We start from the raw sequence: 27,768 nt of genomic DNA, 5'->3' as shown, positions 1-27,768 counted from the left end.
GGGAGAAAGAAAGGAAGGGACGGAGGGCGGGAGTGAGAAAGGGAAGGAGGGAGAGATGGAGAGAGAGATAGAGAGGGAGGAGGGAGGGAGAGAGACCGAGGGAGGGAGGGACATATTTAACCCACCCCAACCCGTCTCTCCCCGCTCCCCCATCTCTACCCCCCTCCCCCCCCCTGGTCTCTACCCCCCCCCCCGGTCTGTACCCCCCCACCCACCCCCCCCCCCCCCCCCACCGGTCTCTACCCACCCCCACCCCCATTTCTTCACCCAGTGATTCTGGAACGTTCCATGTGTATAGGGGTCCAGCTGAAGGATGTCCCGTTCGGAATATGAAGAGCTTCGGTGGAAGGTGAGATCTGAGCTCGATCGGACCCTGGAATTCTGGCTGCAACATTCCCATGACAAGGAGTTGGGGTGAGTGATCATAATGCAGAGTTAACCCTCGGGTCAGAGGGCCCTGAACCTGCACCTTTTTGACTGCGAGGGGAGGGTCAGTACTGAGGGAGCGCCGCGCTGTCGGAGGGTCAGTACTGAGGGAGCGCCGCGCTGTTGGAGGGTCAGTATTGAGGGAGCGCCGCGCTGTTGGAGGGTCAGTACGGAGGGAGCGCCGCGCTGTTGGAGGGTCAGTACGGAGGGAGCGCCGCGCTGTCGGAGGGTCAGTACGGAGGGAGCGCCGCACTGTCGGAGGGTCAGTACGGAGGGAGCGCCGCGTTGTCGGAGGGTCATTACAGAGGGAGCGCCGCGCTGTCGGAGGGTCAGTACGGAGGGAGCGCCGCGCTGTCGGAGGGTCAGTACGGAGGGAGCGCCGCGCTGTCGGAGGGTCAGGACGGAGGGAGCGCCGCGCTGTCGGAGGGTCAGTACTGAGAGAGTGCAACATCGCTAAAAACACATGACCTGGGATCTTGCCATGCACTGATTGCCCGCTGCAATTCCTGCATTACAACAGCGAGCACACTTCGAGGGAAAAACAAGGACGCCTGATTGGACATGAGTCCCTTTGGGACGGCCCTCCACTGGCCAATCGTTGCTGACTTATTCCTTTCTGTTACAGGGGATTTTTCACGTGTTTGAGTCAGAAGGGAATGGTTTATGATGATCTCAAGTACATCTGGTTGCAGGCAAGACAGGTGCGTGTCTAACCTGAGAACGTATCCCAGCGTAAACTATCTCCGTAACCACCTCCGCGCCCCTACAACCCTCCGAAATCTCCGCACTCCTCCCATTCTGGCCTCTTGTGCATATCCCCGATTCAGAACTGACCCTCCGACAGTGCGGCGCTCCCTCAGCTGCCTGGGGCCCTGAGCTCTGGAATTCCCCTCCCTAAACCTTGACTGAAACCTTCTCTCTCGTTCTCCGCAGGTCTGGACTTACTGCCGCTTGTACAGGAAGTTGGCCCGGTTTCGTCGTCAGGAGTTACTGGATGCGGCTGTGGCTGGTAAACCCTGCTCCCTCTTTCCCGCCTTCCTGAAACCCTGTCCTTGCAGCCCTCCCGGCCCCGTTCCCTCCCTGAAGCCACTGCGTCAACAGAAGTGAACGGGCCTCCTGTCTTGACCCTCGCACACACTGAACCGTGACTCAGATTCCCTCACGATCCTGTTGCATCTCCCAATCTCTGACTGGGACTCTTCCCGAACTGGGAGATCGGCAGTTTCCCATCTACCATCTTGTTGCCCAATCACTTAACCTATATCTTTTCGCAGCCTCTCTGCATACTCCTCGCAGCTTACCTTTCCACCGGGCTTTGTATCATCAGCCAACTTAGATACATTACGCCCTGTCTCTTCATCCAAGTCATTAACATAGAGTGTAAATAGATGAGGCCCCAGCACTGATCCTTGCGGGACCCCACTATTCACTGCCTGCCAACTTGAAAATGCCCCATTTATGCCCACTCTCTGCTTCCTATCCATTAACCAATCATCTATCCATGCCAATAGATTACCCCCAACTCCATGAGCCCTTATCCTGCATATCAACCTTCTGCTTGGCACCTTATCAAATGCCTTTTGGAAATCCCAATATACTACATCTACTGGTTCTCCTTTATCTATCCTCCTAGTTACATTCTCAACAAACTGTAATAAATTTGTCAAACACCATTTTCCTTCAGTAAAACCATGCTAACTTTGCCTGCTCCTGTTATGGTTAAGACATCTTGAATAATAGATCCCGATGACTGATGTCAGGCTAAGTGGCCTGTGGGAGCTGCTTATCCCCTCCTGGGCTCTGGAGTCTGTGTGGTCCGTGCCGATACTGACCCCCCACCCCCGTGCTCATTTACGGTTCGGGCCCCGACTCTACCGCAGAGGGCAGCAGTCGGGGGCTTCGTGACATGAGGTTTCGCTCCGCGTTGGGGTTTGCGTTTTTCCCCCCCCCCCGTTGACGTTGTGTTTCTGTTTGTCGGGGGCGGTGGTTGCGGAATCACTCTATTCCCAGGCGCCGAATTCTTGATACGCCATGCTGCGGTGTCTGCTGATTCCAGGAAGCAGGCGTTTGTGGTGACCCGGGATGGGAGGCCAGTCAAGGTCCAGAGGAGTATCTTCAGCGAGTGTTTTTACACCATGGCGATGGACGAACTCTGGCGGGTCACCGGGGTCAGGAAGTACCAGGTGAGAGTCTCCGCCAGGGCTGGGGAAGGGACACCGGGGGGCGGGTGGTGGGGGGAGGGCCGAGGCTCCACGGTGCTGGATCTCGTTGACTAGTTCTCCCTCTCTCTCTCGTTGGCCAGAGGGAAGCGGCGGAGATGATGGAACAGGTCGCCCGCTGGGTGCGCGAGGACCCCGCGGGTTTGGGGCGTCCGGAGCTGCCCGGCGCGGAGGCGGTCAATTCCATGGCTGTGCCCATGATGCTCCTGTGCCTGGTTGACCAACTGGGCGAGAAGGATGCCGAGGTGGGCCAGAGACTTCGGGATCTGGGGGCTTGGAGCGTCCAACAAATTCTCCAACATCTGCAGGTAAGCCAGAGCTTCATGGAATCGCACAGCACGGGGGACAGGTCATTCGGCCCATCCTGCTGATGCTGGCCCCCCCCGTCGAAGAGCGGTCCAATTCCTTCCACCTCACTCTGCCCTGTAATTTTCTCCCCTTCCAGTATTTCTCCGATTCCCCTTTTGAAAGTTACGATTGAATCTGCTTCCACCGCCCTTTCAGGCAGCGCGTTCCACATCACAACTCACTGCGTCTAAAAAAAAACACTCTCCTCCTCTCCGCCTCTGGTTCTTACCCCGATTATCTGAAATCTGTTGTCCCTCTGGTTACTGACCCTCCTGCCACTGGAAACTGTTTCTCCTGAGTTACTCGATCGAAACCCTTCCTGATTTTGAACGCCTCCATTCAATTTCCCCTTAACCTGCTCCCGGGAGAACGATTACAGTTTCCCAGCTGTTTTATTTATTAATTTTGTTAAAAACTCGGCTGCGTTTCTGATGGTCTGCTCACGCCGTTTGAGATTTTAACCCCGTCTCTCTCTCTCTGTCCCTCCTTCCAGCGGGAGGACTCGGTCGTCCTGGAGACGGTGTCTGCGGAGGGAAAGGAGCTACCCGGTTCCCAGGGGCGCCTGCAGAACCCAGGTACGCGCGGGAGCCGGGAGACGCCTGGGGCAGGCTCGAAGACCCGGTGACGTTCGGGCGCCAGGGCGACCTGAGCCTGGGGACTCTCGGGCTGGTTGCAGGGTGGGCGGGGGCCATCGGCATGCTGGGAGTTCTCTTGACGCTGAGCCTGTGCTCGCTGTTAATGGTGGTCCTCTGGTTTTTGACAGGCCACGCGCTGGAAGCAGGTTGGTTCCTGCTGCGGTACGCGCTGAAACACGGCTGTGAGGAGCTGAAGAAAACGGCCATTGAGAAGTTCATGATCCTTCCCTTTGAGGCCGGCTGGGATCGTCAGTTCGGAGGGATCCTGTATTTCCAAGATGTGGATGGCCACTCCCCGACACAGGTCTGTACACTCTCCCCTATCACTGTCTCTCCCCACAGCCCCTGGACACTCTCCCCTATCACTGTCTCTCCCCACAGCCCATGTACACTTTCCCCTATCACTGTCTCTCTCACAGCCCCTGTACACTCTCCCCTATCACTGTCTCTCTCTCAGCCCCTGTACACTCTCCCCTATCACTGTCTCTCCCCACAGCCCCTGGACACTCTCCCCTATCACTGTCTCTCCCCACAGCCCCTGGACACTCTCCCCTATCACTGTCTCTCCCCACAGCCCCTGGACACTCTCCCCTATCACTGTCTCTCCCCACCGCCCCTGTACACTCTCCCCTATCACTGTCTCTCCCCACCACCCCTGTACACTCTCCCCTATCACTGTCTCTCCCACAGCCCCTGTACACTCTCCCCTATCACTGTCTCTCCCCACAGCCCCTGGACACTCTCCCCTATCACTGTCTCTCCCCACAGCCCATGTACACTTTCCCCTATCACTGTCTCTCTCACAGCCCCTGTACACTCTCCCCTATCACTGTCTCTCTCTCAGCCCCTGTACACTCTCCCCTATCACTGTCTCTCCCCACAGCCCCTGGACACTCTCCCCTATCACTGTCTCTCCCCACAGCCCCTGTACACTCTCCCCTATCACTGTCTCTCCCCACAGCCCCTGTACACTCTCCCCTATCACTGTCTCTCCCCACAGCCCATGTACACTTTCCCCTATCACTGTCTCTCTCACAGCCCCTGTACACTCTCCCCTATCACTGTCTCTCCCCACAGCCCCTGGACACTCTCCCCTATCACTGTCTCTCCCCACAGCCCATGTACACTTTCCCCTATCACTGTCTCTCTCACAGCCCCTGTACACTCTCCCCTATCACTGTCTCTCTCTCAGCCCCTGTACACTCTCCCCTATCACTGTCTCTCCCCACAGCCCCTGGACACTCTCCTCTATCACTGTCTCTCCCCACAGCCCCTGTACACTCTCCCCTATCACTGTCTCTCCCCACAGCCCCTGTACACTCTCCCCATCACTGTCTCTCCCCACAGCCCCGTACACTCTCCCCACAGCCCCTGTACACTCTCCCCTATCACTGTCTCTCCCCGCAGCCCCTGTACACTCTCCCCTATCACTGTCTCTCCCCACCGCCCCTGTACACTCTCCCCTATCACTGTCTCTCCCCACCGCCCCTGTACACTCTCCCCTATCACTGTCTCTCCCACAGCCCCTGTACACTCTCCCCTATCACTGTCTCTCCCCACAGCCCCTGTACACTCTCCCCTATCACTGTCTCTCCCACAGCCCCTGTACACTCTCCCCTATCACTGTCTCTCCCACAGCCCCTGTACACTCTCCCCTATCACTGTCTCTCCCCACAGCCCCGTACACTCTCCCCACAGCCCCTGTACACTCTCCCCTATCACTGTCTCTCCCCGCAGCCCCTGTACACTCTCCCCTATCACTGTCTCTCCCCACCGCCCCTGTACACTCTCCCCTATCACTGTCTCTCCCCACCGCCCCTGTACACTCTCCCCTATCACTGTCTCTCCCACAGCCCCTGTACACTCTCCCCTATCACTGTCTCTCCCCACAGCCCCTGTACACTCTCCCCTATCACTGTCTCTCCCACAGCCCCTGTACACTCTCCCCTATCACTGTCTCTCCCACAGCCCCTGTACACTCTCCCCTATCACTGTCTCTCCCCACAGCCCCTGTACACTCTCCCCTATCACTGTCTCTCCCCACAGCCCCTGTACACTCTCCCCATCACTGTCTCTCCCCACAGCCCCGTACACTCTCCCCACAGCCCCTGTACACTCTCCCCTATCACTGTCTCTCCCCGCAGCCCCTGTACACTCTCCCCTATCACTGTCTCTCCCCACCGCCCCTGTACACTCTCCCCTATCACTGTCTCTCCCCACCGCCCCTGTACACTCTCCCCTATCACTGTCTCTCCCACAGCCCCTGTACACTCTCCCCTATCACTGTCTCTCCCCACAGCCCCTGTACACTCTCCCCTATCACTGTCTCTCCCACAGCCCCTGTACACTCTCCCCTATCACTGTCTCTCCCACAGCCCCTGTACACTCTCCCCTATCACTGTCTCTCCCACAGCCCCTGTACACTCTCCCCTATCACTGTCTCTCCCACAGCCCCTGTACACTCTCCCCTATCACTGTCTCTCCCACAGCCCCTGTACACTCTCCCCTATCACTGTCTCTCCCCACAGCCCCTGTACACTCTCCCCTATCGCTGCCTCTCCCCACAGCCCCTGTACACTCTCCCCTATCACTGTCTCTCCCCACCGCCCCTGTACACTCTCCCCTATCACTGTCTCTCTCACAGCCCCTGTACACTCTCCCCTATCGCTGTCTCTCCCCACCGCCCCTGTACACTCTCCCCTATCACTGTCTCTCTCACAGCCCCTGTACACTCTCCCCTATCACTGTCTCTCCCCACAGCCCCTGTACACTCTCCCCTATCACTGTCTCTCTCTCAGCCCCTGCACACTCTCCCCTATCACTGTCTCTCTCTCAGCCCCTGCACACTCTCCCCAATCACTGTCTCACTCTCAGCCCCTGTACACTCTCCCCTCTCACTGTCTCTCTCACAGCCCCTGTACACTCTCCCCTATCACTGTCTCTCTCTCAGCCCCTGCACACTCTCCCCAATCACTGTCTCACTCTCAGCCCCTGTACACTCTCCCCTATCACTGTCTCTCTCACAGCCCCTGTACACTCTCCCCTATCACTGTCTCTCCCCACAGCCCCTGTACACTCTCCCCTATCACTGTCTCTCTCACAGCCCCTGTACACTCTCCCCTATCACTGTCTCTCTCACAGCCCCTGTACACTCTCCCCTATCACTGTCTCTCGCCACAGCCCCTGTACACTCTCCCCTATCACTGTCTCTCTCACAGCCCCTGTACACTCTCCCCTATCACTGTCTCTCCCCACAGCCCCTGCACACGCTCCCCACAGCCCCTGCACACGCTCCCCACAGCCCCTGCACACGCTCCCCACAGCCCCTGCACACGCTCCCCACAGCCCCTGCACACGCTCCCCACAGCCCCTGCACACGCTCCCCACAGCCCCTGCACACGCTCCCCACAGCCCCTGCACACGCTCCCCACAGCCCCTGCACACGCTCCCCACAGCCCCTGCACACGCTCCCCACAGCCCCTGCACACGCTCCCCACAGCCCCTGCACACGCTCCCCACAGCCCCTGCACACGCTCCCCACAGCCCCTGCACACGCTCCCCACAGCCCCTGCACACGCTCCCCACAGCCCCTGCACACGCTCCCCACAGCCCCTGCACACGCTCCCCACAGCCCCTGCACACGCTCCCCACAGCCCCTGCACACGCTCCCCACAGCCCCTGCACACGCTCCCCACAGCCCCTGCACACGCTCCCCACAGCCCCTGCACACGCTCCCCACAGCCCCTGCACACGCTCCCCACAGCCCCTGCACACGCTCCCCACAGCCCCTGCACACGCTCCCCACAGCCCCTGCACACGCTCCCCACAGCCCCTGCACACGCTCCCCACAGCCCCTGCACACGCTCCCCACAGCCCCTGCACACGCTCCCCACAGCCCCTGCACACGCTCCCCACAGCCCCTGCACACGCTCCCCACAGCCCCTGCACACGCTCCCCACAGCCCCTGCACACGCTCCCCACAGCCCCTGCACACGCTCCCCACAGCCCCTGCACACGCTCCCCACAGCCCCTGCACACGCTCCCCACAGCCCCTGCACACGCTCCCCACAGCCCCTGCACACGCTCCCCACAGCCCCTGCACACGCTCCCCACAGCCCCTGCACACGCTCCCCACAGCCCCTGCACACGCTCCCCACAGCCCCTGCACACGCTCCCCACAGCCCCTGCACACGCTCCCCACAGCCCCTGCACACGCTCCCCACAGCCCCTGCACACGCTCCCCACAGCCCCTGCACACGCTCCCCACAGCCCCTGCACACGCTCCCCACAGCCCCTGCACACGCTCCCCACAGCCCCTGCACACGCTCCCCACAGCCCCTGCACACTCTCCCCTCTCACTGTCTCTCTCTCAGCCCCTGCACACTCTCCCCTATCACTGTCTCTCTCTCAGCCCCTGCACACTCTCCCCTATCACTGTCTCTCTCTCAGCCCCTGCACACTCTCCCCTATCACTGTCTCTCTCTCAGCCCCTGCACACTCTCCCCTATCACTGTCTCTCTCTCAGCCCCTGCACACTCTCCCCTATCACTGTCTCTCTCACAGCCCCTGCACACTCTCCCCTCTCACTGTCTCTACCGACAAACCCTGGACACTCTCCCCTCTCACTGTCTCTCCCACAGCCCCTGGACACTCTCCCCGATCACTGTCTCTCCCACAGCCCCTGGACACTCTCCCCGATCACTGTCTCTCCCACAGCCCCTGTAAACTCTCCCCGATCACTGTCTCTCCCACATCCCCTGTTCACTCTCCCCGATCACTGTCTCTCTCTCAGACCCTGTACACTCTCCCCGATCACTGTCTCTCTCTCAGCCCCTGGACACTCTCCCCGATCACTGTCTCTCCCACAGCCCCTGGACACTCTCCCCGATCACTGTCTCTCTCTCAGACCCTGTACACTCTCCCCTATCACTGTCTCTCTCTCAGCCCCTGTACACTCTCCCCTATCACTGTCTCTCTCACAGCCCCTGTACACTCTCCCCTATCACTGTCTCTCTCTCAACCCTGTACACTCTCCCCCATCACTGTCTCTCTCACAGCCCCTGTACACTCTCCCCCATCACTGTCTCTCTCACAGCCCCTGTACACTCTCCCCCATCACTGTCTCTCTCACAGCCCCTGTACACTCTCCCCCATCACTGTCTCTCTCACAGCCCCTGTACACTCTCCCCCATCACTGTCTCTCTCACAGCCCCTGTACACTCTCCCCCATCACTGTCTCTCTCACAGCCCCTGTACACTCTCCCCCCTCACTGTCTCTCCCACAGCCCCTGTACACTCTCCCCCCTCACTGTCTCTCCCACAGCCCCTGTACACTCTCCCCCCTCACTGTCTCTCCCACAGCCCCTGTACACTCTCCCCCCTCACTGTCTCTCTCACAGCCCCTGTACACTCTCCCCCCTCACTGTCTCTCTCACAGCCCCTGTACACTCTCCCCCCTCACTGTCTCTCTCACAGCCCCTGTACACTCTCCCCCCTCACTGTCTCTCCCACAGCCCCTGTACACTCTCCCCCCTCACTGTCTCTCCCACAGCCCCTGTACACTCTCCCCTCTCACTGTCTCTCTCACAGCCCGTACACTCTCCCCTCTCACTGCCTCTCTCACAGCCCGTACACTCTCCCCTGTCACTGTCTCTCCCACAGCCCCTGTACACTCTCCCCTGTCACTGTCTCTCTCACAGCCCCTGTACACTCTCCCCTCTCACAGCCCCTGTACACTCTCCCCTCTCACAGCCCCTGTACACTCTCCCCTCTCACTGCCCCTGTACACTCTCCCCTGTCACTGTCTCTCTCACAGCCCCTGCACACTCTCCCCTGTCACTGTCTCTCTCACTGCCCCTGTACACTCTCCCCTGTCACTGTCTCTCTCACAGCCCCTGTACACTCTCCCCTATCACTGCCTCTCCCACAGCCCCTGTACACTCTCCCCTGTCACTGTCTCTCCCACAGCCCCTGTACACTCTCCCCTGTCACTGTCTCTCCCACAGCCCCTGTACACTCTCCCCTATCACTGTCTCTCCCACAGCCCCTGTACACTCTCCCCTATCACTGTCTCTCCCCACAGCCCCTGTACACTCTCCCCTATCGCTGCCTCTCCCCACAGCCCCTGTACACTCTCCCCTATCACTGTCTCTCCCCACCGCCCCTGTACACTCTCCCCTATCACTGTCTCTCTCACAGCCCCTGTACACTCTCCCCTATCGCTGTCTCTCCCCACCGCCCCTGTACACTCTCCCCTATCACTGTCTCTCTCACAGCCCCTGTACACTCTCCCCTATCACTGTCTCTCCCCACAGCCCCTGTACACTCTCCCCTATCACTGTCTCTCTCTCAGCCCCTGCACACTCTCCCCTATCACTGTCTCTCTCTCAGCCCCTGCACACTCTCCCCTATCACTGTCTCTCTCTCAGCCCCTGCACACTCTCCCCTATCACTGTCTCTCTCTCAGCCCCTGCACACTCTCCCCTATCACTGTCTCTCTCACAGCCCCTGCACACTCTCCCCTCTCACTGTCTCTACCGACAAACCCTGGACACTCTCCCCTCTCACTGTCTCTCCCACAGCCCCTGGACACTCTCCCCGATCACTGTCTCTCCCACAGCCCCTGGACACTCTCCCCGATCACTGTCTCTCCCACAGCCCCTGTAAACTCTCCCCGATCACTGTCTCTCCCACATCCCCTGTTCACTCTCCCCGATCACTGTCTCTCTCTCAGACCCTGTACACTCTCCCCTATCACTGTCTCTCTCTCAGCCCCTGGACACTCTCCCCGATCACTGTCTCTCCCACAGCCCCTGGACACTCTCCCCGATCACTGTCTCTCTCTCAGACCCTGTACACTCTCCCCTATCACTGTCTCTCTCTCAGCCCCTGTACACTCTCCCCTATCACTGTCTCTCTCACAGCCCCTGTACACTCTCCCCTATCACTGTCTCTCTCTCAACCCCTGTACACTCTCCCCCATCACTGTCTCTCTCACAGCCCCTGTACACTCTCCCCCATCACTGTCTCTCTCACAGCCCCTGTACACTCTCCCCCATCACTGTCTCTCTCACAGCCCCTGTACACTCTCCCCCATCACTGTCTCTCTCTCAGCCCCTGGACACTCTCCCCCATCACTGTCTCTCCCACAGCCCCTGGACACTCTCCCCGATCACTGTCTCTCTCTCAGACCCTGTACACTCTCCCCTATCACTGTCTCTCTCTCAGCCCCTGTACACTCTCCCCTATCACTGTCTCTCTCACAGCCCCTGTACACTCTCCCCTATCACTGTCTCTCTCTCAACCCCTGTACACTCTCCCCCATCACTGTCTCTCTCACAGCCCCTGTACACTCTCCCCCATCACTGTCTCTCTCACAGCCCCTGTACACTCTCCCCCATCACTGTCTCTCTCACAGCCCCTGTACACTCTCCCCCATCACTGTCTCTCTCACAGCCCCTGTACACTCTCCCCCATCACTGTCTCTCTCACAGCCCCTGTACACTCTCCCCCATCACTGTCTCTCTCACAGCCCCTGTACACTCTCCCCCATCACTGTCTCTCTCACAGCCCCTGTACACTCTCCCCCATCACTGTCTCTCTCACAGCCCCTGTACACTCTCCCCCATCACTGTCTCTCCCACAGCCCCTGTACACTCTCCCCCCTCACTGTCTCTCCCACAGCCCCTGTACACTCTCCCCCCTCACTGTCTCTCTCACAGCCCCTGTACACTCTCCCCCCTCACTGTCTCTCTCACAGCCCCTGTACACTCTCCCCCCTCACTGTCTCTCTCACAGCCCCTGTACACTCTCCCCCCTCACTGTCTCTCTCACAGCCCCTGTACACTCTCCCCCCTCACTGTCTCTCTCACAGCCCCTGTACACTCTCCCCCCTCACTGTCTCTCTCACAGCCCGTACACTCTCCCCCCTCACTGTCTCTCTCACAGCCCCTGTACACTCTCCCCTCTCACTGTCTCTCCCACAGCCCCTGTACACTCTCCCCTCTCACTGTCTCTCCCACAGCCCCTGTACACTCTCCCCTCTCACTGTCTCTCTCACAGCCCGTACACTCTCCCCTCTCACTGCCTCTCTCACAGCCCGTACACTCTCCCCTGTCACTGTCTCTCCCACAGCCCCTGTACACTCTCCCCTGTCACTGTCTCTCTCACAGCCCCTGTACACTCTCCCCTCTCACAGCCCCTGTACACTCTCCCCTCTCACAGCCCCTGTACACTCTCCCCTCTCACTGCCCCTGTACACTCTCCCCTGTCACTGTCTCTCTCACAGCCCCTGCACACTCTCCCCTGTCACTGTCTCTCTCACTGCCCCTGTACACTCTCCCCTATCACTGTCTCTCTCACAGCCCCTGTACACTCTCCCCTATCACTGCCTCTCCCACAGCCCCTGTACACTCTCCCCTGTCACTGTCTCTCTCACAGCCCCTGTACACTCTCCCCTCTCACTGCCCTTGTACACTCTCCCCTATCACTGTCTCTCCCACAGCCCCTGTACACTCTCCCCTATCACTTTCTCTCCCACAGCCCTTGTACACTCTCCCCTGTCACTGTCTCTCTCTCAGCCCCTGTGCACTCTCCCCTGTCACTGTCTCTCTCACAGCCCCTGTACACTCTCCCCTATCACTGCCCATGTACACTCTCCCCTGTCACTGTCTCTCTCACAGCCCCTGTACACTCTCCCCTATCACTGTCTCTCTCACAGCCCCTGTTCACTCTCCCCTATCACTGTCTCTCTCACAGCCCCTGTACACTCTCCCCTATCACTGTCTCTCTCACAGCCCCTGTTCACTCTCCCCTATCACTGTCTCTCTCACTGCCCATGTACACTCTCCCCTGTCACTGTCTCTCTCATAGCCCCTGTACACTCTCCCCTATCACTGTCTCTCCCACAGCACCTGTACACTCTCCCCTATCACTGTCTCTTCCACAGCCCCTGTACACTCTCCCCTATCACTGCCCCTGTACACTCTCCCCTGTCACTGTCTCTCTCACAGCCCCTGTACACTCTCCCCTATCACTGTCTCTCTCACAGCCCCTGTACACTGTCTCTCTCTCAGCCCGTTCACTCTCCCCTATCACTGTCTCTCTCACAGCCCCTGTACACTCTCCCCTATCACTGTCTCTCCCACAGCCCCTGTACACTCTCCCCTATCACTGTCTCTCCCACAGCCCCTGTACACTGTCTCTCTCTCAGCCCGTTCACTCTCCCCTATCACTGTCTCTCTCACAGCCCCTGTACACTCTCCCCTATCACTGTCTCTCTCACAGCCCCTGTACACTCTCCCCTATCACTGTCTCTCTCTCAGCCCCTGTACACTCTCCCCTATCACTGTCTCTCCCACAGCCTCTGTACACTCTCTCCTATCACTGTCTCTCCCGCAGCCCCTGTGCACTCTGCCCTGTCACTGTCTCTCCCACAGCCCCTGTACACTCTCCGCTCTCACTGTCTCTCTCACAGCCCCTGTACACTCTCCCCTCTCACTGTCTCTCTCACAGCCCGTACACTCTCCCCTCTCACTGTCTCTCTCACAGCCCCTGTACACTCTCCCCTATCACTGTCTCTACCCACAGCCCCTGTACACTCTCCCCTATCACTGTCTCTCCCACAGCCCCTGTGCACTCTCCCCTATCACTGTCTCTACCCACATCCCCTGTACACTCTCCCCTATCACCGTCTCTCCCACAGCCCCTGTACACTCTCCCCTATCACTGTCTCTACCCACAGCCCCTGTACACTCTCCCCTATCACTGTCTCTACCCACAGCCCCTGTACACACTCCCCTATCACTGTCTCTCCCCACAGCCCCTGTACACACTCCCCTATCACTGTCTCTCCCCACAGCCCCTGTACACTCTCCCCTATCACTGTCTCTCCCCACAGCCCCTGTACACTCTCCCCTGTCACTGTCTCTCCCACAGCCCCTATACACTCTCCCCACGGCCCCTGTACGCTCTCCCCTATCACTGTCTCTCCCCACAGCCCCTGTACACACTCCCCTATCACTGTCTCTCCCCACAGCCCCTGTACACTCTCCCCTATCACTGTCTCTCCCCACAGCCCCTATACACTCTCCCCACAGCCCCTGTACACTCTCCCGTAACACTGCCCTTTGCTGGTGTGGTCCCGAGCCCAACACATCCCTGGGCAGTGCTGAGTCAGCTGATCGGGGTCCGGGGGAGGGGGGTTGTGGGATGGGCTACAATGGGCCTCCGTGCCCCGGGCTGGGCAGCGCGTGCAGGGTTATGCGATGCACCCCGCAGTTGAATATCCGCCATGTCGCTTCCTGGGGCAGCGCGCTCAAGGATGGATGCCGAGGCCTTGAAGGGGGTGTGGAGGGAGACTTCCCAGAACGGTTCCAGGGACGAGGGACTCCCGTTGAATGTGCAGAGAGCGGGAGAAGCTGTGAATGTTCCCCTCAGAGCAGAGCAGGTTGAGGGGAGATTCAATCGGGGCGTTCGCAGTCAGGAAGGGATTCGATGGAGTAAATCGGGAGAAGAGGTTTCCTGTTTCCTCCTGTGCGGTCGGATTCTGAGAGTTCTGCTTCAGGTCAGGGCCGGGGTGGGGGGGGGGGGGGGGGGTCACACGGGAGGTGGGGAGCGGGTGGCGTTTCCTGCGGCTGTAACTCGCTGTCCCTTCTCTCCCTCTCCGTCCAGCTGGAGTGGCACATGAAACTGTGGTGGCCGCACACTGAGGCGATGGTAGCTTTTCTGCTGGGTTACCAGGTCAGCCGGGACCCCCGCCTGTTGCAATACTTCAAACGGGTCTTTGAGTACGCCTTCTCGCACGTGAGTGAGGGTCTGGTGCTTGCCGACTGTCGTCTGTCAAGGGGGAAACTGGAGGAGGCGAGGGAAGGGCAAATGCTTTCATTACCTGGGGGCGTGGAAGGGGGTAACGGCCGAGACCCTCGCCCGTGTGGGACCCCGCCCCTGGCCAAGCTGTCCCAGTACAGCTACAGCACTGCCATCAAGCGGCACTTGCTTCGCAATAACCTGCTCAGTGACGCTCAGTTTGGGTTCCGCCAGGGGCCACTCAGCTCCTGACCTCATTACAGCCTCGGTTCAAACGTGGACAAAAGAGCTGAACTCGAGAGGTGAGAGTGACTGCCCTTGACATCAAGGCAGCATTTGACCGAGTGCGGCATCAAGGAGCCCTAGCAAAACTGGAGCCAATGGGAATCGGGGGGGAAACCCTCCGCTGGTTGGAGTCATCCCTAGTGCAGAGGAAGGTATGTCTCCCCTTGCCAGCTGTGTTTCAGTGATATACCTCCCTCGGAGTGAGGGGGGAGTGTGTCAGCATCAGCGATCCCCCCTCCTTTTTTGAACACGTTCTTGAACTTTGGCAGACGCTGGTGATGTTTTCTCTTGCAGTTCCCAGACCCGGAGGGTGGAGAGTGGTTTGGATATCTGAACCGGCAGGGGACGGTTACCCACACCTTCAAGGGAGGCCCCTTCAAAGGTACCAGCTTGTGGCTGGGCTCGGAGAGGCAGTGTGGGAGTGGGACAGGGAGCGAGAGGAAATGTGGGTGGAGGGAGGGGGAACAGGGAGGGGGAGGAACGGCCGGGGTGGGAGAGGGGGTGTGGGAGGGAAGGAGGGGGACAGGGAGAGAGAGGGGGAGGGGTGGGATGGGGAGGAACGAGGGAGGGGGAGGGAATTGAATGGGGGAGTGGGAGAGAGGGACAGGAGGGGGAGTGGGGAAGAGGGAGAGGTGCAGTGGGAGAGGAACAGGGAGGGTGAGAGGGAGAGGAATGGGGTGGAAGAGGGAGTGGAACGGGAAGGGAGAGTGGGAGAAGGGGGGAGTAATAGGGAGGGAGAGGGGGGAGTGGGAGAGAAACGGGGAGGGAGAGAGTGAGAGGAATGGGGAGGGAGGGAGAGGAAGGGGGAGAATACTGGGAGGGGGAATGGGAGAGGAACGGGGAGGGGGAGTGGGAGAAGGGGAGAGGAATGGGGAGGAGGAGGGAGGGGTAGTGGGAGAGTGGAACAGGAGAGGGAGAGTGGAACAGGAGAGGGAGAGTGGAACAGGAGAGGGAGAGTGGAACAGGAGAGGGAGAGTGGAACAGGAGAGGGAGAGTGGAACAGGAGAGGGAGAGGAACAGGGAGGGAGAATGGGGGATGGAGAGTGGGAGAGACTGTGCCTCCGGTTACTCCAGGCTGTAACGGTGTGGGATTTGGGAATGTAGGCGTTGGTGACTCGCTGGACATTGACTCCGTCTCTTTCCCCGTTCAGGCTGTTTCCATCTACCTCGCTGTCTGTATCTCTGCGAGACAATTCTGGACAATCTCCTAGAAGAGAGCCCGGAATCATGAAGACTGCAGCAGAACTTCAGCAAAACTGATAGCACGTTCCACCGAAACACACTCCACTGAGATCTCCTGTCATTTACCAGATATTCAACAAATCCTCGTCCATCATCAACACCCTCCTAGTTATTCAGAATATCACAGAAAGCAACCTGACGGTGTAGAGGGAGCTTTACTCTGTATCTAACCCCCGTACTGTACCTGTCCTGGGAGTGTTTGATGGGGGACAGTGTAGAGGGAGCTTTACTCTGTATCTAACCCCACCGTGCTGTATCTGTCCTGGGAGTGTTTGATGGGGGACAGTGTAGAGGGAGCTTTACTCTGTATCTAACCCCCGTACTGTACCTGTCCTGGGAGTGTTTGATGGGAGACAGTGTAGAGGGAGCTTTACTCTGTCACTGACTGTATCTGTACTGATGTTAATCTCGTTCCCCCTCTCTGTCCCTCGGTGATTTGTGAGAATGTTTTAAGCTCGGTGAAACACTCTGTCCTAGTGATGTTGACCCCAGTGGTGATACAGAGTGAAATTAGAGTGGGGAATAAGGGCCCCCACCCACCTTCCTTTACCCATCAGGTTGAGTCAACTGATCTTACCCAGTGTGGGACTGAGTCCCACAGTCCGGGCACGTGTGCTGCTCCCAATTTTCCAAACCCCTCCCCCAACATTGGGCAACACTCAACCCCTGCGAAAGAGAAACAAAACAATGAATAAAATCCGAGGAGATTCCAAAGCTTTATGTACGCGTCATTTTTCCGATCGATCGGTGACCGAAACCACGAGAATGGCGGGCGGGGCGGGGAGGGGGGGGGTGCGGGACCGAGACCCTCCACCCCTCACCCCCCTCCACCCTAACACCGTGCCCTTCGCAGGTGAATGTAACACACCTCACGAAACCTGACGACCCGCTGTCTTGCGTTGGGATCGTTCTGTGCGTAAAACGGCTGCCCCCCCCCCCCCTCCCCCACCACCACCCCTTTGCTGGCTGCGCGGGTGTCCTTGACAGGCTGTGAGGCTCGGGCTCCTTCCCGAACTGGGGGAACGCTTTGGCGGGGAGGGGAATGGAGGGGGGGGGGGGGCGGCTTCAGGCAGTGTCTCTGTCGATTGCTCTGGTCGGTTCCCTGCCCTGCTGAAGCCACTGGTACAGGTACGACAGCAAGCCCATCAGCAGGACGAAAAGGAGGATCTGCACCCAGCGCGGAGCACGATCCTCACTCCCGAGTGGTTCATTCCGGTCCTCGGCCCTCTCCGCTTCCCTCCTCCGCTCCTGCGCGCTCTCCCGTTCCCACTGCTGCAGGGAGGGGAGAGGTGGAAAGAAGAAAAGAAAAAAGTCAGTCGAGTCCGATTTTACGATCGTCGGGGAGCATGTGGGGGTCGGGGGTGGGGGGGAAAGAGCCCACAACTATCCTCAGTGCCCTCGAGGCGGGGGAGGAGAATCGATTGCCAGTGGGATGGATTCACTGATATCCGTGAGGATGGAGCTAAAATTGCTGAAGCACTGGCCATAATCCTCCTCAGAGACGGGGCTGGTGCCGGAGGACGGGAGAATTGCAAACGTTACACCCTCAATCAAGAAAGGGTGCAAGGATAAACCGAGCGATTTCAGGCCAGTCAAGTTTAACCTCAGTGGTGGGAAAGCTTTCAGAAACAAGAATCCGGGACAAAGGTGGATTAATTCAGGAAGGCCAGCACAGATTTGTTGAGGGCAAGTTGTGCTTAACTAATTGGATGGAGTTTTTTTCTCCCGGTGAGGCAACAGAGAGGGTCGATGAGGGTAACGCGGTTGACGTAATATACAGAGACAGGCTGGCGGAATGGGCAGACAAGCGGCAGATGAAGTTTAATGTAGAAAAGCGTGAAGTGATTCCCTTTGGTCGGAGGAACGAGGAAAGGCAATGGGGGCGGGCGCGGGGGGGGGGGGGGGGGGGGGGGAGAGAAGAGACGTAGTGGTGATGTTACTGCACTAGTGATCCTCTTACCCGTTGTCTCGCTGTAGAATGGACCGGAACCGACTGAGTGGAGTAAACTTCCCCGACAGAGTAGTCATCCTCGTCTGTGGAAAGGGAGAGAGAGAGGCAGCTTAACACTGCAGCAAGAGAATATTCTGCAACCACCAAGCCAGTGAGGTGAACTAAAGAGCGGAACGCAAGAGAGAGCGTTACTTTATCGAAGACCGGTTTTTAAAAAAAATTAAAACTGAATAACTCAACCAAAAACTCAAATTAAAATGCCATTCTCGGCGTCGACGATGCACTCCAGTCCCTGCGGTGCCCACCGGTCGCGGGAGGCCTCAAGCGTACCGGCGGACACCGCATGCTCCTTCTCCAGGGACACCCGGGCGCGAACGTAACCGCGGAAGAGGGGCAGGCAATCGGGGAGGGCGGACCCCCCCCGACGGCCCGCAGCCCGGACCTGTGAATTGCCGCCTTGGCCAGGCCCAGGAGCAGATCGACGAGGAGATCCTCCTCCCGGCCCGAGCCCCTCCGCACCGGGTGCCCAAAGATCAGGAGCGTGGGACTGAAGTGCAGCCAGAATTTGAGGAGCAGCCCCTTCAGATACTCAAAGAGGGGCTGCAACCTCGCACACTCCGTATAAATGTGGAACACGGACTCGTCCAGGCCGCAGAAAGTACAGCTGGCCTGGGAGTCCGTGAACCTACTTAAAAGCCTATTGCACGGGACTGCTCTGTGCAGCACCCTCCACCCCAGGTCCCCGATGTAAAGGGGGAAGACTCCTGCGTAGAGAGACCTCCATCGGGGTTTCCCTCGCCGCCAGATGGCAACGCGGACCGCCAGGGCGTGTCCGGCCGGCTGACGAGGGCGAGGAAGTGGAGAGTGTGCAGGAGCAGCCCGTACAGGAAACCCCTCCGCGCCGATTGGAATGGCACGGAGGGCATTTCTGAGAGGCGGCTCGGGTTGTGCGGTACCATACTCCCGAGGAGGCCCGAGTCCGAAAGCACGCAGAGTCCCGAAAAGGTATTCGTGATCCACCCTGTCGAATGCCTTCTCCTGATCGAGGGAGAGAAAAGCGACCGACTGACCAGTCCTCTGGGAAAGATGGATCAGGTCCCGGACCTGGGACCGTGTAGGACTGGTCGGGGTGGATCATGTGGGCCAGCACGGAGCACGGGCAAAGATCTTATAATCCGTGCTGAGGAGGGAGACCCGACGCCAGTTTTTTAAGCAGGCGGAGATCGTCCCTCTTCGGCAGCAGGACAATGACTGCCCTGCGCCACGAGAGGGGCATCTCCCAAGTCGCCAGGCTTTCCCCAGGACCCGCGCATAATCGTCCCCCAGGACGCCCTGAGGAACTCCACGGTCAACCCATCCAGCCCTGGGGATTTGCCCCTCGAGAGCTGGTGGAGGGCGCCAGTCAGCTCCGCCAACGTGAGCGGAGCCTCCAATCCTTCGGCGCCCTCCGGGCTGACCTGCGGCAGGTCCTCCCACAAAACTCTGCACGCATCCTCGCTGTAATAAGTCCGCACTGTAATAAGTCCGGACCAGGAAGCCCCATTCCCTCCGGATCAGTGATGGAGGATCCGTCGTCGGCCAGCAGCTCGACGAGCTGCTTACGGACCCCCTGCCATTTTTCCAGCGAGTAGAAGAAGGGTGAGGCGCGGTCCAAATCTTCCAGGATCTGGATCCGCGACCTCACGTACGCGCCTCGGGACCCTATGAGCTGCAGGTCCCTCAGCGCGCCCTTCTTCTCTTTGTACGCCTGCCACAGGGCCGGGTCCACGACGGCATGACCAAGACGGGACTCCAAGTCGAGCACCTCCCTCTCAAGGCGCCCGATCTCCTCTTCCCGCCTCTTGGTCGACCCCTTCGCGTACTCCTGACAGAAGCGCGGATGTGAGTCTTGCCCACATCCCACCATAGCCTCAAGGAGGGGAAGCCCCCCTGCTTCCTTCTCCAGTCGGCCCAGAATCGACAGAACGAGTCCCGAAATCGCACGTCCTCCAGCAGCCGGTTGTTAAAGTGCCAGTACGCGGACCCCGCCCACGTGCGGAGCGGAGTGAACTCCGCCCACACCAGGTGGTGGTCCGAGCACGGCACCAGCCGCATGGAGGCCGCCGAAACGCGGGAGACGTACGCCTGCGAAATGTAGAGGCGGTCCATTCGCGACCCCCTCCTCCAGACCTCCCACGTGAAGGCGCTAGAGTCGGGATGGAGATTCTACCAGACGTCCACCAAGTTGAGGGAGTTGATCAATCCCCTCAATGTCTCCACCGACGCTTGGCCGCGTTAGGGACCGGAGCGATCCCCCACCTCGAGGGTGCAGTTAAAATCCCCCCCGAGGATGATGCACTCGCCGCTATCGATGGAGCTCAAGAGAGCGGACACTTCTTCAAAGAAGCGCGCTTGCAACGCGCCGGGCCTGGGCGCGTACACGTTCACAGAGTGGAGCGGCACGCTACCCAGGCGAACGGCGAGGTGGAGCAAGCGGCCCGGCACTAGCTCCTTGACCCCCAAGATCTCCGGCTGAAAAGTCGGGGCCAATAAGATAGCCACCTCACTAGAAATAGGGGTGAGGTGACTCATGTAGACCCCACCCTGCCACTCCAGGAGCCAGGTGGCTTCGTCTCCTGGAACGGTGTGGGTTTCCTGCAGAAAGCTCACCGCGTATCTCCCTTCCCTAAGGACTGAGAGATTGTGAAATCTGCGGTGAGCCCCTCTGCTGCCGTTGATGTTGAGGCTGGCTATGGTTATCTTCATGTCAAAGGTACTTAAAACCCGTCACCAACAGCTCACTGTGAGGAGGGAGTGGAAGTGCACCTGGCCCTCCACTCCCCCAGCAACCCATTGAGGAACGCATTAAATTGGCGCCTCTCAACCAGTTTCACGCCCGCGCCCTTGCCCGCTTTCTTGAGGGCGGCACGGACGGACTGGATGATCAGCGCCAGATTCGACCAATGGCTGAGGACCAGCTGAACTTTATTGCGGCAACCCTTGCAAGCCACGAGGAAATCCCGGAGTTCCGCCGTGGGGCTGAGAAGACTCGGTGGGAGGCACGAGGGACTCCACCACCTCACTGGCGATGGAATCAAGATCGTCCTCCGTGCCCCACACCGAATCCCCATCCTCCTCCGGGTCGTCACCCGCCAGCGGCCGACACACCCACCACACACCGTGGGGCGGACCACAGCCTCCGGAACCACCTGCGCAGTGTCTGGTGGAGGTACAGGGAGAATGGGAGAGTGGGAGGAGGTGCAGTGGCGCAACCCTGGGCTGCCGAGGTGGAGTTGGCAGCCTGGAGATAGGGGCAATTCTTACGAACATGCCCCACCCCCTTGCAGACGTGGCACCGAGCCCCATCCGAGGTCCAGAAGACGCAGTCGGCCGTCCCCTGGAACTCTACATCGAAATGGCCCTCCAAGACCTCCTCCCGCGCCAGCTGCATAAATATCTGGCGGCGGAAGGAGTAGACGTGTCGGAGGCTGTGCTCCCGAAGACTGAGCGGGACTGGGGTGATCCCCGACCTCACCTCCCCCAGATGGTGCAGGTGGGGGAGGAGGAGCTCACTGGGAATAAAGGGCGGGACGTTTGATAGCATTCTCCGCTGCGCAGTGGCCCCCAGAGGGTCTACCGGCAGGAAGGTCCCCCCCACAGTGAGCCCCTTACTCAGGGCCAGGGACTCTGCCCGCTCGGTCTTCAGGAAGAATACAGCCTTCCCATACATGTTTGAGGCCGCAACAATGGCCGAGGGGCCGACAACCTCGGCCATTGCCTTCACACAGGCCTCAATAGACATGTTGGGGTGGGGATAGCTCTTCACCCCATGGCTGGATGTTATCAATTTAAAGGGTGACGGGGCCACGTGGGCAGCCACAGAGGCTGCAGCTGCATAGGTAGTAGAGGGCCCCGCCACCGGCGATGAAGGGCTTGCCATGGGTCTAAGAGCTAAACCCACCCCAAATTGTAGGCTTGCAAATCGAACAAAATGAAAGGTTCAGAAGAGATACTGAATAAAAAAATAAATAACAGGTTCGAGGAGAGGCTGAGGTAATAGAGAGGTAAAGACAGGCTGGAAGGGATGACTTGCTTTCCGGAGGTGGTGCACACAGCACACTTAAAACAGTCTTTGCACTTGGTCTTCCGGTCTTCTGGTTGGGGGAGGCGTCTTCACCTGGGTCAGCTGAAGCTGCCCAGGCACTATTTATCCCCTTCTGTGTATTAGCCAGGCAGCTTCAGCTGACTCAGGCTGGGCAATTGGGGTGGGGAGGGAGCTTTCCTGTGTGCTTGTTGCAGCAGCACAGATTCCTGCTGAATTTGGCAGCCCCACCCCTTGTTGTTCCGGCCACTTGTTCCTCCCCCAACAGTCCAAAGCACAGAAAACCTCTGGTGTTCAGCACCCACCTCCAGACAAAGCCTTGTTTCCAAAATAAAGTCTTTCTTCACTGTAAAGGTGATTGTTGTTCAAACTTTCCCTCTGCTTGTTTGCAGCTGCTCTCCCTCTGCTCAGTGTAGCTCCTCTCTCCACCTCTGCAACCTCCAACTGCCAGCAAAACTGTCAGCTGAGGCTCGTTGCTGCTATCAGCACTCAGCACCTACAATCAGGCAGCAGCCAACGCCGGCTGTATCTGTCCTGGGAGTGTTTGTTGGGGGACAGTGTAGAGGGAGCTTTACTCTGTACCTAACCCCGTTTTTTTTTTCTTTTAACCCCCCGTACTGTACCTGTCCTGGGAGTGTTTGATGGGGACAGTGTAGAGGGAGCTTTACTCTGTACCTAACCCCGTGCTGTACCCGCCCTGGCAGTGTTTGATGAAATTCACGCACCTTCCTCTTCCTGCTCCTCGGAGGGAGAGTCCTCGACCCTAGCTGGTGGCCTGTGACGCGTGGCCTGTGACCTCTGACCTCGGCTGAGCGTCTCCTGTAGTTTCTTCTCGTACAGCCGGCGAGTGGAAGCTGCGAAGTAGAAGATGGGTTCAGCGTGAAATCCTGAGAGAGAGAGATAGAGAGAGAGAGACATTTCCCCCCCATCGCAATCCTCTCTGATCTCGCCCGACACACACACTCGCCCCGGCCGGGGCTATCCGATAGCAATCGGGGCCCCGATCCTGGAGTGGGAGGTTCGCCTCTGAGCTGGCCATCCGTCGGGGAGCAGTGTGCCCTAACCGCCCCCACCCCAGCCCCCGACCGCCCGCCGTGATTAGTTCCCTGCAGTCAGCAGCCCTATAGCAGCAAGCTGCGGCTCTTTAACTGCTGCTGCTGCAGATTCGATGCGTTTCGCGCAGCTCCCAACGGACAGCCGATGTCTGTGCCCTTGCGGCTGTCATTCCCCTTTCCGGAAGATTCGCCATCGTCCCCCCTGGGCCTCCTCTCCCCCCAGATCGACATGATCCAACACCCCCCCCCCCACTCTGGGCTCCCCGAACGCAGGGGTCAACCCAGCTCCTTACCCACGACCGGACCGTGCGGTATCCCATGAGACATCAACTGGACTATCAGCTCCTCGTCACTCAAACGCTTCACAGAGTCCATCGCCAGGGCATCAGCTTTGGACTCACTCGGGCGGGGGCGGGGTGGGGGAAGGGTCTCCTGCTGGAGGAGGAGGCAGGATGTCATTCCTGGGAGAACATGACCTTCCCACGTCCCAGCAGCTTTCGCCCAAAATCCCAGCCCGGGCAGGAGCAGCCCCACTCGGCCCGCATCACGGCAGCAACCATCAAGAGAACCAGGGTGAAGCTGTCAACCCAGCAGAGTCTCCCAGCAGCCCCTGTCCCAGCACAGGGTCTCCCAGAGCCGAGCTGTCCCAGCACAGAGTGCCCCCGGCAGCCCCTGTCCCAGCACAGGGTCTCCCAGAGCTGAGCTGTCCCAGCACAGAGTGCCCCGGCAGCCCCTGTCCCAGCACACAGTCTCCCAGCAGCCCCTGTCCCAGCACAGAATTGCCCAGCACAGAGTCTCCCAGCAGCCCCGTCCCAGCACACATTCCCAGCAGCCCCTGTCCCAGCACAGAGCCTCCCAGCAGCCCCGTCCCAGCACAGAGTCTCCCAGCAGCCCCTGTCCCAGCACAGAGTTTCCCAGCAGCCCCTGTCCCAGCACAGAGTCTCCCAGCAGCCGCTGTCTCAGCACAAAGTTTCCTAGCAGCTGCTGTCCCAGCACAGAATTTCCCAGAAGCCCCTGACCCAGCACAGAATCCCCCAGCACCCAATGTCCCAGCACAGGGTCTCCCAGCACCCACTGTCCTAGCAGAGTTCACCAGCAGCTGCTGTCCCAGCACAGGGTTTCCCAGAAGCCCCTGTCCCAGCACAGATTTTCCCAGAAGCCCTGTCCCATCCGAAAGTTTCCCAGCAGCTGCTGTCCCAGCACAGAGTTTCCCAGAAGCCCCTGTCCCCGCACAGTCTCCCAGCAGCCCCTGTTCCAGGAGAAAGATTCCCAGCAGCTGTTGTCCCAACACAGAGTTTTCCAGAAGCTCCTGTCCCAGCAGAGTTTCCCAGCACCCATTGTCCCTGCACAGAGTCTCCCAACATAGGGTCTCCCAGCACCCGCTATCCCAGCACAGGGTCACCCAGCACAGACTCTCCCAACACCCACTGTCCCAGCACAGAGTCTCCCAACATAGGGTCTCCCAGCACCCACTCTCCCAACTGAGACTCTCCCAGCTCAGGGTCTCCCAGCACCTCTCTATCCCATGTCTCCCTCTCTCTCTCTCTATGCTGGGTCTCTCTTTCTCTCTCTCTATCCCCAGTCTCTCTCTCTCCATCCCCAGTCTCTCTCTCTCCATCCTGGGACTCTCTCTCTCTCTCTCTCTCTCTCTCCATCTCGGGTCTCTCTCTCTATCCTGGGAGTCCCTCTCTCTCTGTCCATCCGGTGTGTCTCTCTCTTCCTCTGCATCCTGGGTCTTTCTGTCTCTCCCTCTCTCCCGATCCTGGGTCTCTCTCTCTCTCTCTCTATCCCAGGTCTCTCTCACCCTCTATCCCGGGTCTCTCTCTCTCTCTCTATCCCAGGTCTCTCTCACCCTCTATCCCGGGTCTCTATCTCTCACTCTATCCCAGGTCTCTCTCTCTCTCTATCCCGGGTCTCTCACTCTCTCTCTCTCTCTATCCCGGGTCTCTCTCTATCCATCCCGGGTCACTCTCTCTCTCTCTCCATCCGGTGTCCCTCTCTCTTTCTCTGCATCCTGGGTCTTTCTGTCTCTCCCTCTCTCCATCCCGGGTCTCTCTCTCTCCCTATCCCGGGTCTCTCTCACTATCCCGGGTCTCTCTCACACTCTATCCCGGGTCTCTCTCACACTCGATCCCGGGTCTCTCTCTCTCTCTGTCTGTCTATTCCAGGTCTCTCTCTCTCTCTCCCTATCCTGGCTCTCTCTCTCTCTCTCTCTATCCCGGGTCTCTCTCACTATCCCAGGTCTCTCTCACTATCCCAGGTCTCTCTCACCCTCTATCCCAGGTCTCTCTCTCTCTTTCTCTCTCTCACTATCCCGGACTCTCTCACCCTTCATCCCGGGTCTCTATCTCTCACTCTATCCCGGGTCTCTCTCTCTCTCTCTCTCCATCCCGGGTCTCTCTCTCCCACTCTATCCTGGGTCTCTCTCTCTCTCTCTCTGTCCCGGGTCTCTCTCTCTCTCTATCCTGGGTCTCTCTCTCTCTCTCCATCCCGGGTCTCTCTCTATCACTCTATCCTGGGTCTCTCTCTCCATCCTGGGTCTCTCTCTCTCTATCCCGGGTCTCTCTCTCCATCCTGGGTCTCTCTCTCTATCCTGGGTCTCTCTCTCTCTGTCCCGGGTCTCTCTCTCTCTCTATCCCAGGTCTCTCACTCTCTCTCTCTCTCTATCCCGGGTCTCTCTCTATCCCCAGTCTCTCTCTCACTATCCCGGGTCTCTCTCTCTCTCTCACTATCCTGGGTCTCTCTCTCTCTCTCACTATCCCGGGTCTCTCTCTCCACTCTCTCCCTCTCTCTATCCCGGGTCTCTCTCACTCTCCCGGGTCACTCTCTCTCTCTCTCTCTATCCCGGGTCTCTCTCACTATCCCAGGTCTCTCTCTCTCTCTCTCTCTATCCCGGGTCTCTCTCTCTCTCCCGATCCCGGGTCTCTATCACTCCCTATCCCGGGTCTCTCTCACACTCTATACCGGGTCTCTCTCTCTCTGTCTATCTATTCCGGGTCTCTCCCTATCTCTCTATCCTGGGACTCTCTCTCTCTCTCTCTATCCTGGGACTCTCTCTCTCTCTCTCCATCTCGGGTCTCTCTCTCTCTCTCTCTCTCTATCCTGGGACTCTCTCTCTCCATCCGGTGTCTGATCTCTCCTTCTCTGCATCCTGGGTCTTTCCGTCTCTCCCTCTCTCCCTATCCCGGGTCTCTCTCACCCTCTATCCCAGGTCTCTATCTCTCACTCTATCCCGGGTCTCTTTCACACTCTATACCGGGTCTCTCTCTCTCTGTCTATCTATTCCGGGTCTCTCCCTATCTCTCTATCCTGGGACTCTCTCTCTCTCCATCCCGGGTCTCTCTCTCTCTCTCTCTCTCTCTCTCACTATCCCGGGTCTCTCTCTCTCTCTCACTATCCCGGGTCTCTCTCTCTCTCTCCCTATCCTGGGTCTCTCTCTCTCTCTCACTATCCCGGGTCTCTCTCTCTCTCACTATCCCGGGTCTCTCTCTCTCTCTCTCTCTCTCTCTCTCTCTCACTATCCCGGGTCTCTCTCTCTCTCTCTCTCTCACTATCCCGGGTCTCTCTCTCTCTCTCTCACTATCCCGGGTCTCTCTCTCTCTCTCACTATCCTGGGTCTCTCTCTCTCTCTCTCACTATCCCGGGTCTCTCCCTCTCTCTCTCTCTCACTATCCCGGGTCTCTCTCTCTCTCTCACTCACTATCCCGGGTCTCTCTCTCTCTCTCTCTCACTATCCTGGGTCTCTCCCTCTCTCTCTCTCACTATCCCGGGTCTCTCCCTCTCTCTCTCTCTCACTATCCCGGGTCTCTCTCTCTCTCTCTCTCTCACTATCCCGGGTCTCTCTCTCTCTCTCTCTCTCTCACTATCCCGGGTCTCTCTCTCTCTCTCTCACTATCCCGGGTCTCTCTCTCTCTCTCTCTCTCACTATCCCGGGTCTCTCTCTCTCTCTCTCTCTCACTATCCCGGGCCTCTCTCTCTCTCTCTCACTATCCCGGGTCTCTCTCTCTCTCTCTCTCTCACTATCCCGGGTCTCTCTCTCTCTCACTATCCCGGGTCTCTTTCTCTCTCTCACTATCCCGGGTCTCTCTCTCTCTCTCTCGCTATCCCGGGTCTCTCTCTCTCTCTCTCTCTCTCTCACTATCCCGGGTCTCTCTCTCTCTCTCTCTCTCACTATCCCGGGTCTCTCTCTCTCTCACTATCCCGGGTCTCTCTCTCTCTCTCACTATCCCGGGTCTCTCTCTCTTTCTCTCTCTCTCACTATCCCGGGTCTCTCTCTCTCTCTCTCTCTCTCTCACTATCCCGGGTCTCTCACTCTGACTGTCCTGGGTCTCTCTCTCTCTCTCTCTCTCTCACTATCCCGGGTCTCTCTCTCTCTCTCTCTCTCTCTCTCTCTCTCACTATCCTGGGTCTCTCTCTCTCTCTCTCTCTCACTATCCCGGGTCTCTCTCTCTCTCACTATCCCGGGTCTCTTTCTCTTTCTCACTATCCCGGTCTCTCTCTCTCTCTCTGACTATCCTGGGTCTCTCTCTCTCTCTCTCTCACTATCCCGGGTCTCTCTCTCTCTCTCTCTCTCTCTCTCACTATCCTGGGTCTCTCTCTCTCTCTCACTCTCACTATCCCGGGTCTCTCTCTCTCTCACTATCCCGGGTCTCTTTCTCACTATCCCGGGTCTCTCTCTCTCTCTCTGACTATCCTGGGTCTCTCTCTCTCTCTCTCTCAA

At 58.7% G+C, this 27,768-nt stretch overlaps 2 protein-coding genes across 4 annotated transcripts; one reads left to right on the top strand and one right to left on the bottom strand.

Moving 5' to 3' along the window:
- Positions 1-303: 303 nt before the first annotated feature.
- On the top strand, positions 304-16,675 carry renbp (renin binding protein). Of its 3 annotated transcripts, XM_068025638.1 has the most exons (10): positions 304-414; positions 1,052-1,127; positions 1,360-1,435; positions 2,437-2,609; positions 2,729-2,953; positions 3,487-3,568; positions 3,757-3,932; positions 14,300-14,431; positions 15,014-15,101; positions 15,871-16,675. In XM_068025638.1, the coding sequence occupies exons 1-10, from the start codon at positions 314-316 to the stop codon at positions 15,948-15,950; spliced, it is 1,209 nt and encodes a 402-aa protein (XP_067881739.1). In that variant the 5' UTR covers positions 304-313; the 3' UTR covers positions 15,951-16,675. The 3 variants fall into 3 exon arrangements, with proteins under 3 accessions (XP_067881739.1, XP_067881741.1, XP_067881740.1); XM_068025640.1 differs by lacking the exon at positions 1,052-1,127 and having other exon boundaries at positions 2,483-2,609; XM_068025639.1 differs by lacking the exon at positions 14,300-14,431.
- On the bottom strand, positions 16,659-23,461 carry LOC137360043 (emerin-like). The gene is made up of 4 exons (XM_068025641.1): positions 23,342-23,461; positions 22,719-22,847; positions 17,922-17,995; positions 16,659-17,233 (listed from the first exon to the last, which is right to left on the bottom strand). Exons 1-4 carry the CDS (start codon positions 23,421-23,423, stop codon positions 17,027-17,029), a joined length of 492 nt encoding a protein of 163 aa, XP_067881742.1. The 5' UTR covers positions 23,424-23,461; the 3' UTR covers positions 16,659-17,026.
- Positions 23,462-27,768: the final 4,307 nt, after the last annotated feature.

The sequence above is a fragment of the Heterodontus francisci genome, unplaced genomic scaffold (assembly GCF_036365525.1).
Source record: "Heterodontus francisci isolate sHetFra1 unplaced genomic scaffold, sHetFra1.hap1 HAP1_SCAFFOLD_683, whole genome shotgun sequence".
Taxonomy (NCBI): domain Eukaryota; kingdom Metazoa; phylum Chordata; class Chondrichthyes; order Heterodontiformes; family Heterodontidae; genus Heterodontus; species Heterodontus francisci.
The sequence above is the reverse complement of the archived record's forward strand: the minus strand, read 5'-3'. Positions and strand labels throughout refer to the sequence as shown.

Bases quoted from the DNA above. Each gene is read 5' to 3' on its own strand.
- renbp (XM_068025638.1), top strand. From the start codon at position 314: ATGTCCCGTTCGGAATATGAAGAGCTTCGGTGGAAGGTGAGATCTGAG. The intron at 2,954-3,486 runs GTAAGCCAGAGC...CCCTCCTTCCAG, and splicing joins AAATTCTCCAACATCTGCAG to CGGGAGGACTCGGTCGTCCT. The intron at 3,569-3,756 runs GTACGCGCGGGA...GGTTTTTGACAG, and splicing joins GGGGCGCCTGCAGAACCCAG to GCCACGCGCTGGAAGCAGGT.
- LOC137360043 (XM_068025641.1), bottom strand. From the start codon at position 23,423: ATGGACTCTGTGAAGCGTTTGAGTGACGAGGAGCTGATAGTCCAGTTG. The intron at 22,848-23,341 runs GTAAGGAGCTGG...TCTACTTCGCAG, and splicing joins ACCGCACGGTCCGGTCGTGG to CTTCCACTCGCCGGCTGTAC. The intron at 17,996-22,718 runs GTGCGTGAATTT...CCCTTTCCACAG, and splicing joins CGAGGAGCAGGAAGAGGAAG to ACGAGGATGACTACTCTGTC.